Source organism: Podarcis tiliguerta (assembly GCF_965153285.1).
Source record: "Podarcis tiliguerta genome assembly, chromosome: 3".
NCBI lineage: Eukaryota > Metazoa > Chordata > Lepidosauria > Squamata > Lacertidae > Podarcis > Podarcis tiliguerta.
This window is the reverse complement of record NC_139536.1, coordinates 114,534,208-114,548,514: the sequence shown is the minus strand read 5'-3', so window position 1 is coordinate 114,548,514 and position 14,307 is coordinate 114,534,208. Positions and strand designations below refer to the sequence as shown.

The 14,307-nt window shown below is 45.0% G+C and overlaps 1 protein-coding gene across 1 annotated transcript; it reads left to right on the top strand.

The window, feature by feature from the left end:
* The first annotated feature begins 2,190 nt into the window (after nt 1-2,190).
* Nucleotides 2,191-12,322, top strand: LOC310675171 (cytochrome P450 2K1-like). Its single transcript, XM_083435373.1, has 9 exons — nt 2,191-2,474; nt 4,593-4,755; nt 6,189-6,338; nt 6,870-7,030; nt 7,560-7,733; nt 8,918-9,065; nt 10,571-10,755; nt 11,126-11,267; nt 11,882-12,322. The coding sequence occupies exons 1-9, from the start codon at nt 2,292-2,294 to the stop codon at nt 12,067-12,069; spliced, it is 1,494 nt and encodes a 497-aa protein (XP_083291499.1). The 5' UTR covers nt 2,191-2,291; the 3' UTR covers nt 12,070-12,322.
* Nucleotides 12,323-14,307: the final 1,985 nt, after the last annotated feature.

The following is a 14,307-nucleotide window of genomic DNA, read 5'->3' as shown; positions in this document are numbered from 1 at the left end:
ATTCCGGGGTGCAGGCCAAGGTTAACGGTAAGGCCGGAACTGCACGCCCTCGCACGGGCCCAATGGACAATACTATGGCCGCAGATCCACACGATCTTTCTGACAGCAGCTGAGGATGAAAAGAAGGAGAGGCCAAGGTAAGTCGGGGTAATGGGGGTAACGCAATCTAACGGATATAAGCCTTATATGCATCTGATCTCCAACGACCCATTTCCTTAATCCTGTCAACCGGCAGGCCCAGACGAGCAGCTGTTGTTGCAGCGCCGATTCGAAAAGAGTGCGCTGCGTAATCTTGGGAAGGTAACCCACAAGCGTCAATGGCTCTGCGGAGCACCCTCGTAAATTGGTATCTTAGCAAAGGAGACCCATCCTGATGAATCAGAAGCGGGCCCGGGCTGGGAGGCCGGAGGTGGAGGAACCGTCTGGTGTCCTTTACTGGGCATGGACCCGACTCCTTCGAAGCTACCAGTTTCACCAACACCCCCCTACCAGCCTGATCTGTTTTAGACTGACGTATCCGGACTGTCATGGACGCCTCAGCCAGTTGCACGTCTTCCGCTAAGAGGCCGCGCGTTGAGCCGTTTGCACTAACCTCGGCTACAACCTCGCCCACCCGCAGGGCGCCAAAAAATGCGATTGAATAGGCGGCGGAGAACATGCGGGCCTCATACTTGGACCAGCAGATGGACCTCAATTTTGTGCGGATCTTGGTCAGTAACGCATAAGAGATCGGCTTACGGCCCCCGGCCTTCGAAGGTTGCAGCCTGCCCCAGCCTTCAATGGCCCTGCGGACTAAGAAGTCACTACATGGATCGAATGAGAAAGTGGCCTTAGAGAAAAAACTAATGGCCGCCACATGTATCTTCAAGGTTTTTTTAGCTCGACCTAGGTCATCAAGGTGCGAAAGATATCTTAAGACGTCATCAGTGGACAGTGGCACACTAGGGGCAAGCCCCGATAACCCTGACCTGAAGCCCAAGAAATCGCACCAGGCCTTCTTATAAGACCTGACTGTGGAAGGTGCGACGGACGCCAATACTCCCTGAATCACTTTGCGTCTCCAACACTCCACAGGTGCTCCGGAAAGGGTTCGGACGACAGTTGCGCTCCAGGTGCCAGCGACCGGAAGCGGGACATCTGAAAGCGAGACAAGGCATCTGCAATATTAGCCAGGTGAGCTAGGTAAGCAGGGGGCAGTTGCCCCCTGCTAGGGGGCGGGGCTCGGGCTCCCGCCCACAACCACTCCCCTCTCTTTCAGGGAGGAGAGTCTCTGTCAGTTAGTTAAGTGACTTTCTGTTTCTGGCTTAGAATAAAACAACCATCTTCTCTCTGTATCTGGACTCCTAGATAGTAATGAACTTTTTCTTGTTTTTTGACCACCACATCTTTGCTTAAATTTTCTTCTACTACTGTGTACTTAGTGTCATTTATGATTGCAATTATCAGGTCATTCATAAATGCCAGAACGTAAGACAATTGTTCAATCTTACATTTGTTGTACAAAAACTTGTCTCCATGGCCCTAGCTGTGTTAGCATGGTGTGTGATATTTCGTTCCATGCCCTAGGAGCAGAGCAAGGGGGTTGCATAATTTTTTTTGTCACCCTCCCCTCCCATGAATCCCAAGCTGACAGTGAGCGGCCCCAGTGAAGTGGTGAACCTCCCCCCCCTCTTCCCCTGGCTTGCTGTAGGCTTGGGAGTCATGGGGGGGGTGACAAAAAAAATTCCACACCAGGTACCACCAGAGCTTGCTACTCCTCTGGCTCTGCTGAGCTATTGGTGGGATGCTCCCAGTCCAAGCATGGTTGAAGCCACTGGGGGGGGTTGGGGCTCTGCGCAGCCTCCTTGGTTGTCGTGTTGGGAAACCTTGGTTACCCCCCAATCATGGTTGTGGCGGCAGCCGTGGTGGCAGTGCTGGGACCAGCCAGGCAGCGCCATTGGTGCTGGCGGACCTCAGGAGCTCCATGCCGCTGTGGGGCTTGCCATCTTGCCTCTCCAGAAGTCCATACTGGTGCACTTTCAGAAATCCATCCCTGAATGCAATGATTACAAAGAATTTCACCATACTGCTGCCCTTTACTCCCCTTATAACAGATTAATTTTACACATAATCTGGGTGACAGATCTGCATCCAGGTTCAAGAGAGTTTAATAATGGTTTAATGATTAGCTTGAGAAAGTACGTAGCATAATATATATGCTGCTCACTGCAGTTGCAAGACATTGTCCTCGACCAAACTGCACTGTGGCTTTCATTATAACCACTGCAAAAAAAATTGCTTGTTGAAACAAAATGGATTGGACGGAGCCGATTCCAGCGTTGTTCCTCTTTATCCTTATGGTTTACTTTGTTTTGAAACTGGGCACTTTCTGGGACAAGAGCTCCCAAAATCTTCCACCAGGACCAAGGCCTTTACCTCTCATTGGGAATCTCCACATCATGGATCTCAAGAGGCCTTACAGAACCATGTTAAAGGTAAAGATTCCAGTTCTTCCCATGGCAAGGCTGAAGGATACTGGGGCAGCCAAGTCAGATGAGCAGAGTAGATTATTATTATTATTATTCTTAATATCAATAATGCATTACATTTTGTTCTTTTAGAGCCTATAAATCTCATCTTCCCTTTGTGTGCTACAGAACCACCTCTTAACTTTCCCAATCATAGGACCTAGTTGCATTTTATAACTGGTAATTTGAACAAGGTGTTTGGTGTCGAATCCTGTTTGACTATGCCTCCATTTTCAAGTATTCAAAAGTGCCAATGCAAACCTTGCCCAGCCCAGCCTCCTCCTTCATCCTATCTTTCTAAACTAGATTTGAGAGGTGCCATTAAAGGTATAATCACTTTTATCCTTACAACTGCCTAATTTGTTCTGGTTTTCTGATTATTCCCAGCAAATATTTGTGCTGCCACAACTGAATAATAATAATAATTTATTATTTATACCCTGCCCATTTGGCTGGGTTTCCCTGGCCACCCAACAGACTAAGAACATGATAAAACATCAAACATTAAAAACTTTCCTTAAAACTACTGCCTTCAGGTGTCTTCTAAAAATCAGATAGTTGTTTATTGCCTTGACATCTGATGGGATGGCGTTCCACAGGGCAGGTGCCACTACTGAGAAGGCACTCTGTCTGGTCCCCTGTAACCTCACTTCTCGCAGTTAGGGAACCGCCAAAAGGCCCTGAGCCCTGGAGCTGAGTGTCCAGGCTGAACGATGGGGGTGGAGACGCTCCTTCAGGATACTGGGCCGAGGCCATTTAGGGCTTTAAAGGTCAGCATCAACACTTTGAATAGTGCTTGGAAACGTACTGTGAGCCAACGTAGGTCTTTCAGAACCAGTGGTATATTGTCTCGGCAGCCACTCCCAGTCACCAGTCTAGCTGCCGCATTCTGGATTTGTTGCAGTTTCTGGGTCACCTTCAAAAGTAGTCCCACATAGAGCACATTGCAGTAATACAAGCAGGAGATAACTAGAGCATGCACCATTCTGGCAAGACAGTCTGCTGGCAGATAGGGTCTCAGCCTGCGTACCAGATGGAGCTGGTAGACAGCTGCCCTGGACACAGAATTGACCTGCGCCTCCATGAACAGCTGTGAGTCCAAAATGAATCCCAGGCTACACATCTGGTCCTTAAGAGGCACAGTTACCCCATTCAGGACCAGGAGTCCTCCACACCTGCCGGCCTCCTGTCCCCCTAAAACAGTACTTCTGTCTTGTCAGGATTCAACCTCCATCTGTCAGCCACCATCCATCTTCCAACCGCCCCCCAACACTCACACAGGACCTTCACTGCCTTCAATGGTTTTTATTTAAAAGAGAGGTAGAGCTGGTTATTATCCGCATACCCCACAAGTGAGAGCCCAGGGGCCTGAACACTCATCCCCCAACACCACTTTCTGGACACGCCCCAGGAAGAAGGAGTGAAACCACTGTATAGCAGTGCCCCCAGCTCCCAGCCGCTCTAGACGGTCCAGAAGGATGTCATGGTCGATGGTATCAAAGGCCACTGAGAGATTCAGCAGAACTAGGAAACAGCTTTCACCTTTGTCCTTAGAAGGCCGGAGATAATCGAGCAGCACAACCAAGGCAGTTTCAGTCCCATGATGAGGCTTGAATCCCAAATGGAAGGGATCCAAATGGCCCGCATCCTCTAGACATTCCTGGAGTTGTTCAGCAACCACCCGCTCAATCACCTGGCCAAAGAATGGAAGATTTGAGACTGGGTAATAGTTGGCCATACTGGCTGGGTGCAAAGATTTATTTTTTAATAAGTGGCTTTATAACCACCACTTTCAGCGGGTTTGGGAAGGCTCTTTAACAGAGTGAAGCATGCACCACCCCGCAGAACTTTTATGAGCCAGGATGGGCAAGGATGGAGGAGACAGGTGGTCAGTTGCACTTGTCCAAGCAGATATTCCTGGAGTTGTTCAGCAACCACCCGCTCAATCACCTTGCCAAAGAATGGAAGATTTGAGACTAGGTGGTTGTTAATGCAGTCTTGGTTCTGTCAGAGATGATGTACATTAATATATTCTTTGGGTATACCAGAACTCTCTTTCTCACTTTTTCTTCCGTTGAATTCCAGTTGTCAAAGCAGTATGGCCCCGTCTTCAGCATCCAAATGGGACCCCAGAAAACCGTGGTGTTGACAGGATATGAGACAGTAAAGGAGGCTCTGGTTAATCAGGCGGACGCATTTGCTGACAGGCCCATTGTTCCATTATTTCAAGAGCTTGCACAAGGCTTTGGTGAGGCACCTCCCTTTCTATTGGAACTGGTAATGCTTGCAAACACACAGTGCTCCCACCAGGTGAACACAGTCTGTTCCCAAGAAATCGTTTGTAAGATGAGCGTTTGCAAAGCAAGTCATCGAAATCCATTGTTTCCTGTGGAGGAAAATCCTTGTGAATTTTTCAACCCACCTCAGTGCCTTTGACATTGACAGAGTATCTGCAGGCATTAGGCTGAGAGTGTGTCACAAAAAGTGTCACCTGTGGATTTCTTCAGATAAAGCTAAAATGTTAAAAAGAGTGGACCAGGTCTTGACTTTCAGTGGATAAGTGGTGCTCTGTTGAAGAAACAAAAATGGAGACCAGTTAAAGCAAACCTTTCCCATTCCCGCCTTCTTCCATATTGTAGAGGTGGGAGTCATATTGTAGAGGTGGGGGAGAATGAGACAGGAGGATTGTGAATAATAGTTGCACAGCAAAGTAATGCCACACACCAACGGGAAACTGACTGACCATTTTCTGGCCTAGAATCATAGAATCATAGAGTTGGAAGAGATCACAAGGGCCATCGAGTCCAATGCCCTGCCAAGCAGGAAACACCATCAGAGCACTCCTGACATATGGTTGTCAAGCCTCTGCTTAAAGACCTCCAAAGAAGGAGACTCCACCATACTCCTTGGCAGCAAATTCCACTGTCAAACAGCTCTTACTGTCAGGAAGTTCTTCCTAATGTTTAGGTGGAATCTTCTTTCTTGTAGTTTGGATCCATTGCTCCGTGTCCGCTTCTCTGGAGCAGCAGAAAACAACCTTTCTCCCTCCTCTATGTGACATCCTTTTATATATTTGAACATAGCTATCATATCACCCCTTAACCTCCTCTTCTCCAGGCTAAACATGCCCAGCTCCCTTAGCCGTTCCTCATAAGGCATCGTTTCCAGGCCTTTGACCATTTTGGTTGCCCTCCTCTGGACACGTTCTAGTTTGTCAGTGTCCTTCTTGAACTGTGGTGCCCAGAACTGGACACAGTACTCCAGGTGAGGTCTGACCAGAGCAGAATACAGTGGCACTATTACTGGCTAGCCTACACAGAGAAGATAAATAAAGATAAAGCACAGATCCCAGGGTTCCCTGGCCTAGACTACACAGAGAGGATAAATTAAGAAGGCATAATAGAATACAAATAACAAGCTGAGTTCTGCTTGGCCTGACATGTACAAACCACCCTCTACTCTATCCTACACTTAGTAGGGGAAAATATTGTTCAATGGGTTCTCAGGTCTTGCTCTGATGGCACAGCTGCCAGCTACTTTGTCAAAGCTCAGAAGTCTGAGTCTGAATGGGAGAATAGCTGGGATCCATTCTCAGTTCCATGGAAGAAATGCAGAACACAATTTATTGATTCTTTGTTCAATGGCCATGCAAACATGATACTTTTCCTCCCATCTCTTCAGGTGTAATTCTGTCTAATGGTGAAAACTGGAAAGTGATGCGGCGGTTTGCTTTAAGCACATTACGGGACTACGGAATGGGAAAGAGGACCATAGAGGATAGAATTGTTGAGGAATGCAGTGTCCTGATAAAGAAATTTGAATCTTACGAAGGTGGGTTGGTGTTTTCCTCTGGTGCATAGCTATACTAGCATAGTTTAAAGGTGCCAAGACTATTGTGTTACATATTCCTAACTTCCAGAAGCACAGATCCCAGGGTTCCCTGCAATTGGTCTGTTCCTGTAATGTGCAGATTGCACTGCAATAACTCCTGTGACTTCCAAGCATTTCTTAACCCAGCTATGGCCACATCCAGCAGCACTTAGGATCAGTTTATTTGTTAAATGAGGTCTACACATAGGGAAGCTGCCAGTAGGGATTTAAGGCAACAAAGAACAGACTTAAAAACAATGCCCTTTCCATACTTTGAATTTCTGTGGGGATGTTCAGGGAGGCAGGAGAGGATATATTGTTTAATGATATCCCCCAACTTGCGTTAGCAGAGGAAACAGGAAGTTTTCTCCTGGCTGGTAGAAAGCATCCCATAGCATGTCCATTCTAGGAATGTTGCACTTGACTCCTATGTGTTTTACATTCCACATTTTTAAAAGAGTATTTTTGTTTAACTGTCATATTTATGTATAGGAAACCCATTTGAGACCACCACAATTATGAATGCAGCTGTTGCCAATATTATAGTGGCCCTACTACTAGACAAGCGATTTGATTATGAAGATCCCACATACATAAGACTTCTGAAGTTGGTCAATGAAAATGTCCGGCTTTTCGGAAGCTCTTCAGTCCTGGTAATCTATTCTTTTCCAATAAAACAAACAGTTGATTGTAATGACATTGTATGCAAAGTGGGGAGGGCAACCTGTTTATTGTATATTGTTCACGATTCACTACAAAACACAAAATGATATTGTGAGAAACTTGGTGGTGATTCGAAATATTTAGAAAACTCACATGGCACAGTCATCCCATAACTGTAACAAAGTCTCTTTTGCACACACGCTTTCTGGCCTCACTGCCATCGGGACTCCAAGGACAAGGAAGAACAAGTGATAGTTGGTTCCATGATGGCTCAGAAGGGGCCTCCAAGGGCAGATCTCCCTCTCTGAAGGCAAACCTCCAGAGGAGACCCTTCATAGCCTATTATTCTGGGGTTGCACATAAATTACACTGCCCTGAGGTAGCCCTAACCCCATTCCAAATGCCACTCAAGAGTTTTGTTTGTATTTGGGCAACCATGCTTTGAGAGACCCAGCTGAGAGTACAATACTGAGTTTTTCTAATGTCTCTTTTTCTTTTTTCACATTTTTATCCTTTCAGCTGTATAACATGTTTCCTGCTCTTGGTTTTCTTCTGGGGGCTCGTAAGACTGTCATCCAAAACAGAGATGAACTGTTTGCCTTCATAAATGCCACCTTCATAAAACACCTCAGAGATCTGGATGAAAATGACCAGAGGAGCTTTATTGACTCATTTCTTATCCAACAGCAAGAGGTAATGGAGTCTTTTAAGTTGGCCCAGAATAAGCGTTGCCATTTTCAAGTCATGTTTTGAGGGCATATTCGCAAGTGAATGCATAAGTTGTAGTCAGGAAGTCTCACTTCAGAAGGGACCAACCTGGCATACTTCCTACCATTTCCCAATAGTCAGCCATTGTTAATGTGTTACAGAAGTTGCCTCTGCAGGGTCAATGGTTGCATGCTCAACAGCATTTCTGGGGAAAAAATCCCTGATCAAGAAAACATGTAATTATAGATAATTATGCAGTGATGAGAGGTAATCAAGTCATAAATATTGGTTGCCAGACGCCCTTTTGATACAAGAAGGGATGGGATAATGCCTCATGTGCTCAGAAGGAGGCATTCTTCACACTTGAGGAGATAGGAAGCTTTGAGGGTGGGGAGGCATCTCAGAGCAAGGAAAAAACATTGGCCCATGCACTGACCAATCACCCTTAAATTAGGGCTTCATTTCTTTTAACCATTACTAAGATTGGAAATGAATATGAATTGGAGTTTCTGCTTATCAATTAATTAGCACCCAGAAAAGGAAGCAGGTGGTTGGGTGATGACAGAGTTCTAAATAACAGGCTGGAAATTATTTCTAAAATCTTAAACTAATTACTGATGAGTTTGAAAAGTTAAAGCAGATATACAGGCCTGGTGTGCTGGTCCCATGGGTTACCCGAGAGGCGAGGTCCAAGTCCGGTCTGTGGTCAAAGGCGCAACATGGAGGCAGTCCGTAGTAGCTGAAGCTGGGTGCAGGGCAGGAAGTCGGGTGAAGTCAGGAACAGGCATGCAAGCAGGGAGACAGGGCGGGTCATGAGCTCAGGCAGGAAAGCAGGACAGGGGCCAGGCAGGAACTAGCAACCAACAATGTTGCTCCCACAAGTTGGGACTGGGGATGGCCGGCTTTTATCTGCCCCGAGGCATAGGGCAGCCCCTATCCTCTGGTGACTCACCTCTCCTGGCCTGGAGGCGAGCACTCCTCCTGCAGGAACCCTATATCATCATGATGGCATAGTCTGGAAAACCTGGAATCTCTCACTACTTAGCGACTGGAGTGATGTGCAATGATACTTTGGATCACCGGGTCCAGTCAGGTATTCATTTTTATCTTTGCACGTGAAATTTTCTCACTCCATTCGTTTTAATCAGTTCATACTCTTTGCAACCCAGGAGGAGAAGAAGAAGAAGACGAATGCATATTTCCACAACGAAAACTTAAAAACTGTTGTGGCCAATTTATTTGCTGCTGGCATGGAGACCACTTCTACCACACTGTGCTGGGGAATGTTACTAATGATGAAACATCCTGAAATTCAGAGTGAGTGCTTTTAATTGGGTTGGCTCCCATTATTCTGAGATATCTTAATTCCAGTTATATGTAACTATTAGAGAGATAAAATATTATAATTTATTATTATTATATTCTCTTTCCCGCTTTTATTCCCGCTTTTTTTAAATTACATCTTATTCTTTGTGCCAAAACTTCTAAAACTGTTATAAACAATGAAGGTGACAGTGGGCAACCATGTCTACTTCCATTAGTTATTTTACAATTCTCATTCACTACATTACTTACTGATGGATCAGTATTTATTGCCTTAACTCCTTTTATAAAACTGTCTCCACAAACCATATATTCCAAAGCCTTAAACATATAAAGTCCCAGGAGACATTGTCAAATGCTTTCTCGGAGTCTAAATGCTTTCTCTTTTAATACAGTTTTCAACCTATTAGCTAATATGTCTGCAAACAGTTTATAATCGTTATCCAACATCGAAATTGGTTGATAGCTCTTAAGCAGCTTTGGATCTCTATTTTGTTTATGAATCAAAGTTATGAATTACACTCTTCGGGGATTTGGGTAACTCTCCTGTATTCAAAGTTATAGTCATAATATCTTTTAAAGGTTGCATTCGGTAATCTTGTAATATATTGCTGAAACTCCAACAGGTCCGGGTGCCTTCCGTAATTTTGCCTGTAAAATTACTTGCTGTAATTCCATCATTGTGACAGGTCTATTCAGAAATGACATTTTAACTTTTAGGTATCTTAAGCAGTCTGTTGTCTTCTAAATATTTACCCATTTCTTCTACGTTACCTTATTTGCCTTAGTATGGTGCTGTATAAAAACTCACGCATTGATCTATTATTTTTTTCAGATTTTCCACAACTCTACCTATTACATTTAGTCTATCAATGCAGTTTTTTCTTCTTTCTTCTTTATTTGCCAAGCTACTAGTTTTCCTGTTTCTTGGAGGCATATAACTTCCAAGTTTAACTTCTTTACAACATGATCAATTTTATTCATTTAGTCTTCTTATTTAGCCTATTTACATTCCCAGTTAGAATTCTCAAAGCCATCTTGTTCCATATTTATTTCTCTTTCACCTCCACCTCTGTTGAATCTTCCTCTTCCTGTCCAGCTTCCAGTTCAAATGCTCTTTCTCCAGCTAACTCTTTCCCATATTTTGTCCAGAATTTGTGAGGGTCCGAAGGATCCTAAAATCTTTGTTTTTGACCTTTATATGTAAAAGACACCACTTCAGAATATTCCCAGCAGTTATATTTTAATAATCATCCTGGATGCATATCTCTCCCTCAGTATATCAGGTTATTGTTTAAATTGTTTGTTTGTCCTTCTTAAAAATACATTTGTTAAATGCTAGAGATTAAATTTGTGAGCCTATGGAATTGTAGAACGAGTTTGTGGCAGTTTTATGCTTCAGAGATTAATTTTTAAGAGACCTAAATCAAAGAGATAATCTGAGCAGAAAAATGAATGCTTTTCTTTTCTTTACTTTTCTATGTTTTTGTTTCCCCCAGTAAAGGTCCAAGAAGAAATTGCAAAGGTTGTTGGATCTTCTCAGCCAAGGATTGAACACCGAACAAAAATGCCTTATACAGATGCCGTGGTCCATGAGATCCAGAGATTTGCCAACATCGTCCCAACCAACCTGCCACATGCCACGGCTACAGATGTTACCCTTAATGGCTACTTCATTCCAAAGGTGATCCTTTTCATTGAAGTGCTGCCTACTAGTTACAATATATTTTAAGGCTTTCCTGGGAGTAAGCCCCTTGGACTTCAGGGTGGGTGACATCTGTGTAGACTTGTATAGGATTGCACTGCAAGCATGCAATCTACCCATCAGAAGCTGTCAGGCATCAGCTTCAACCCATTAAACAGATCTCAGTGGAAAGGAGCACAAGGTTGGAAAAGAAACCATTTCTAGTGGGAGATCATGGTTTATACATTAAAGTTTGTCAAACGAAAGACATTTCTCAGATGAGCTCAAATCTCATTTCTCCTACACTAAATATTTATTGTACCAGAGGCATACACTTTATTTTAAAATGACTCTTGCTTTGCCTTTGCAGGGGACATACATCATACCATTGCTGTCCTCTGTGCTGCACGATGAATCTCAGTGGGAGAAACCACATAAATTCTATCCTGAGCATTTTCTTAACTCTGAAGGAAAATTCGTAAAGAGAGATGCTTTCATGCCTTTCTCTGCAGGTAATTTTTTTACTTTGGTGTATACCTGAATAATAATGATAATGATAATGATAATAATTTCTTATGTATACCACACCAATCTGGCTGGGCTTCCCCAGCCACTCTGGGCGGCTTCCAAAAGAATATTAAAATACTGTGATACATCAAACATTGAAAGCTTCCCTAAACAGGGCTGTCTTCTTAAAGTTGTTCTCTTTGACATCTGGTGGGAGGATGTTCCACAGGGAGGGCGCCACTACCAAGAAGGCCCTCTGCCTGGTGCCATAGTGTGTGCTTAGTCAATGGGATTTTTACATGCCTGGAATGTAGCCTATTGTGCAATGGTAAGAAACACATCAATTGCTGTAGCCATTTCTTCCCCTAGATATGGCCACCATTGGTGTGCAGCCCCTGGAATGTTGCTCACCAGGGAATGTGGCCCTCAGGCTGAGAAAGGTTTCCCACCCCGGTTTTCAGCATTGCAGGATGGCTCATATTGGGAGTTCACAATTCTTTTAAGATGGGCACAGTGAGCTGTTATTTTATCTCTGCATTTTAGTCTGCTTTAAAGTATTTGGGATGTTATTAAGCAACTGCCTAAACCCAGTTTCTCTGCTGCCTATGTGTCCTTACAGGTCGGAGAGCATGTTTAGGTGAGACTCTTGCCAAAACGGAGCTCTTCCTCTTCTTCACAAGTCTCCTGCAGAAATTCACCTTCCAGCTACCCCCTGGAACATCTCAAGAAGACCTGGACCTTACTCCTGCTGTTGGGCTTACAACACCACCCATGCCCCACCAACTCTGTGCTCTGCCACGTTTCTAAGACTCACAAGCTCCTGGCTTGCTTGGCCTACCTGTGTGTGCAATGCGAGCCTTTCTTAAAACACCCCTGTTTGGCAACGGTATTTGGGTTGAGTAGCCTAGCGGTGGAAATGGTGCATGCTTTGTCACAAATCTTGTGTTCCCCTTTACCTGCCATACTGCCGAATCCCGTGAAACTAGCATTGGAGCATCTCTTAAATAAAACCTGGCCCTGTGTTCTTATGACACTTGGGGCATAGAGATCAACCAACAAATGGTTGCATGTATTCCCATGTTAAGATATACTTTCAAATATCTTGCAGCATCATATTCCCAGGTAGATGTGCAGAGAAAGCCACTTCCGAGCTAGGGAGGAGGTGGGGTTGCGGGCTTCACGCCCCTTCCCACACTCGCGGGGGCTGGCTCCAGCCCACGCAATAGCGGGAAATCCTCGGACGCATCATACCCTGAGCCAGCCAATCGGCTGGCTTGGGGGGCGTGGCCTTGCCTACTTAGGTCTGGTGCGGCTGCGCTGCAGCTGACCTGGTTTTCCCTCCCCTCCCACCCTTTAGGCTAGGCTCTCTGATGTTGCTATGGGCTTCGGTCAGTCGCCGTCAAGGCATTTAAAATCTTAGAAGCAAAGCGGCTGTGAATAGGTCCCAATTATATATGAAAGTCCATCTGTACTCACTTTTTGAAGAGCAATTTAGGTTCTTAATGAGGCTTGGCATGCAATGCAAATTGTTAATGTAAGAGGGAAAAGAAAAAACATACCAAGACCGTCCAGATTCCAAACATCATGATGAGGATCTCTTTGAAGTTTGATGTACCAGAGACTGTACATACTGCAGGTTTTCCCCTCAGCTTCGTCAGTTCAGAGTGTGTCTGGTTGTCTTCCAAATCTTTATATTTTCCCAAACAGATGCTTCCGGCTATGGGGTGGCATCGCAGGAGTGTCAGTCCGTCCCTTGCTCCGTACCCCAGTGCCCTGGGGCAAACCGCGGGTCGTCGAGACAGTCCTCCCCTGCCCTGGGAAGGCTGCCAGGGCTAATTACCCCCATATCAGCCCTGAATTATCGGAACGGCTGAGGTCCAATCGTGTGGGATCCGCCATCTTCCACGGCCGGAAACAGGAAGCCCAGCACCAGCCACTTGGTTAACTCGAACTCTTGTGTCCTGTGTCTTTATTTCTATAGGGGGAGGCAGGAACTCGCCACGCAATTGTGACCAAGGCGAAAAAGGGTCTGGAAACCATGCCTTATGAGGAGTGGTTGAGGAAGTTGGGAATGTTAACATCTGTGGCTGCAATGTATGCTGATTCTGAACTGTATTTGTTGTTGTCAGGCAATGGCTTTGTTTCCTCCAGGTTCTTTAAAAAGTCTGTAATAATAGATCTGGCAACTGGGTTTGCTTCTGGCATCTCCTTGCTGCCAATTAGTTCTGTGACTTTCTGCTTCTGGCTTAGAAGAGGGGCGTCCAACTCCCACGAGACTGCGATCTACTCACGGAGAGGGGGAGGCACTGGCAGCCAAAGTTGTTCAGCTTCTTTTAGAGAGGAAAGTTCTATTTTGGGGGTTAAGGCCAAGGTTCTTGAGCCTTTTTTATGGAGAAAATCTCCATTATTAAGGGGGAAATGTCAGACTAGAGTAAAGGGGAGAGGGGATTAGTCATTCACCAAAAGATCGCTATGGAAACAATTTGCCTCACAGCCAAAACTCCGGCTTCTGTTCCAGCGATCAGCTGAATATGGTGGGTGGGGAGAGGGGAAGGACCAGCTGCTCTGAGGCAAAAACAAAGGAAAAGGAGCGAGCAAGTGACCAGAACCTCCCGGGTATTGATCAGTCAATCCTGATCAACCTGTTCGTTATCTCTGGAATAAAACAACCATCTTCCATCTTCTCTCTGTATCTGAATGAACTTTCTCTGAGAGTCTGGGTAGCTTAAATGGTGGAAATGTGTCAAATTCAAAATCAAAACTTCAATCTCCACAAGAGGAAAAACTCAAAACCTTCTCTGCCTAGCTACTGCTCTGAGAGGGAAGAGGGAGCTAATCCCTTTCACAATAGAGACAAGGGAAGTCACCATGGTCTCACCAGGAAATAGAAAAAATGTCTGGTTTGAATCTCTCTTCTCTCTTAAGAAAATCCAGCCACATCCACTAAAATACTTTGAATTTTGTCTTAACTGGGCCCCATAACTTTTGTAGGAATGGATTTAGGCACCACGAGAGGATGCACTGCTTAGTTATTATCCTTCCTTG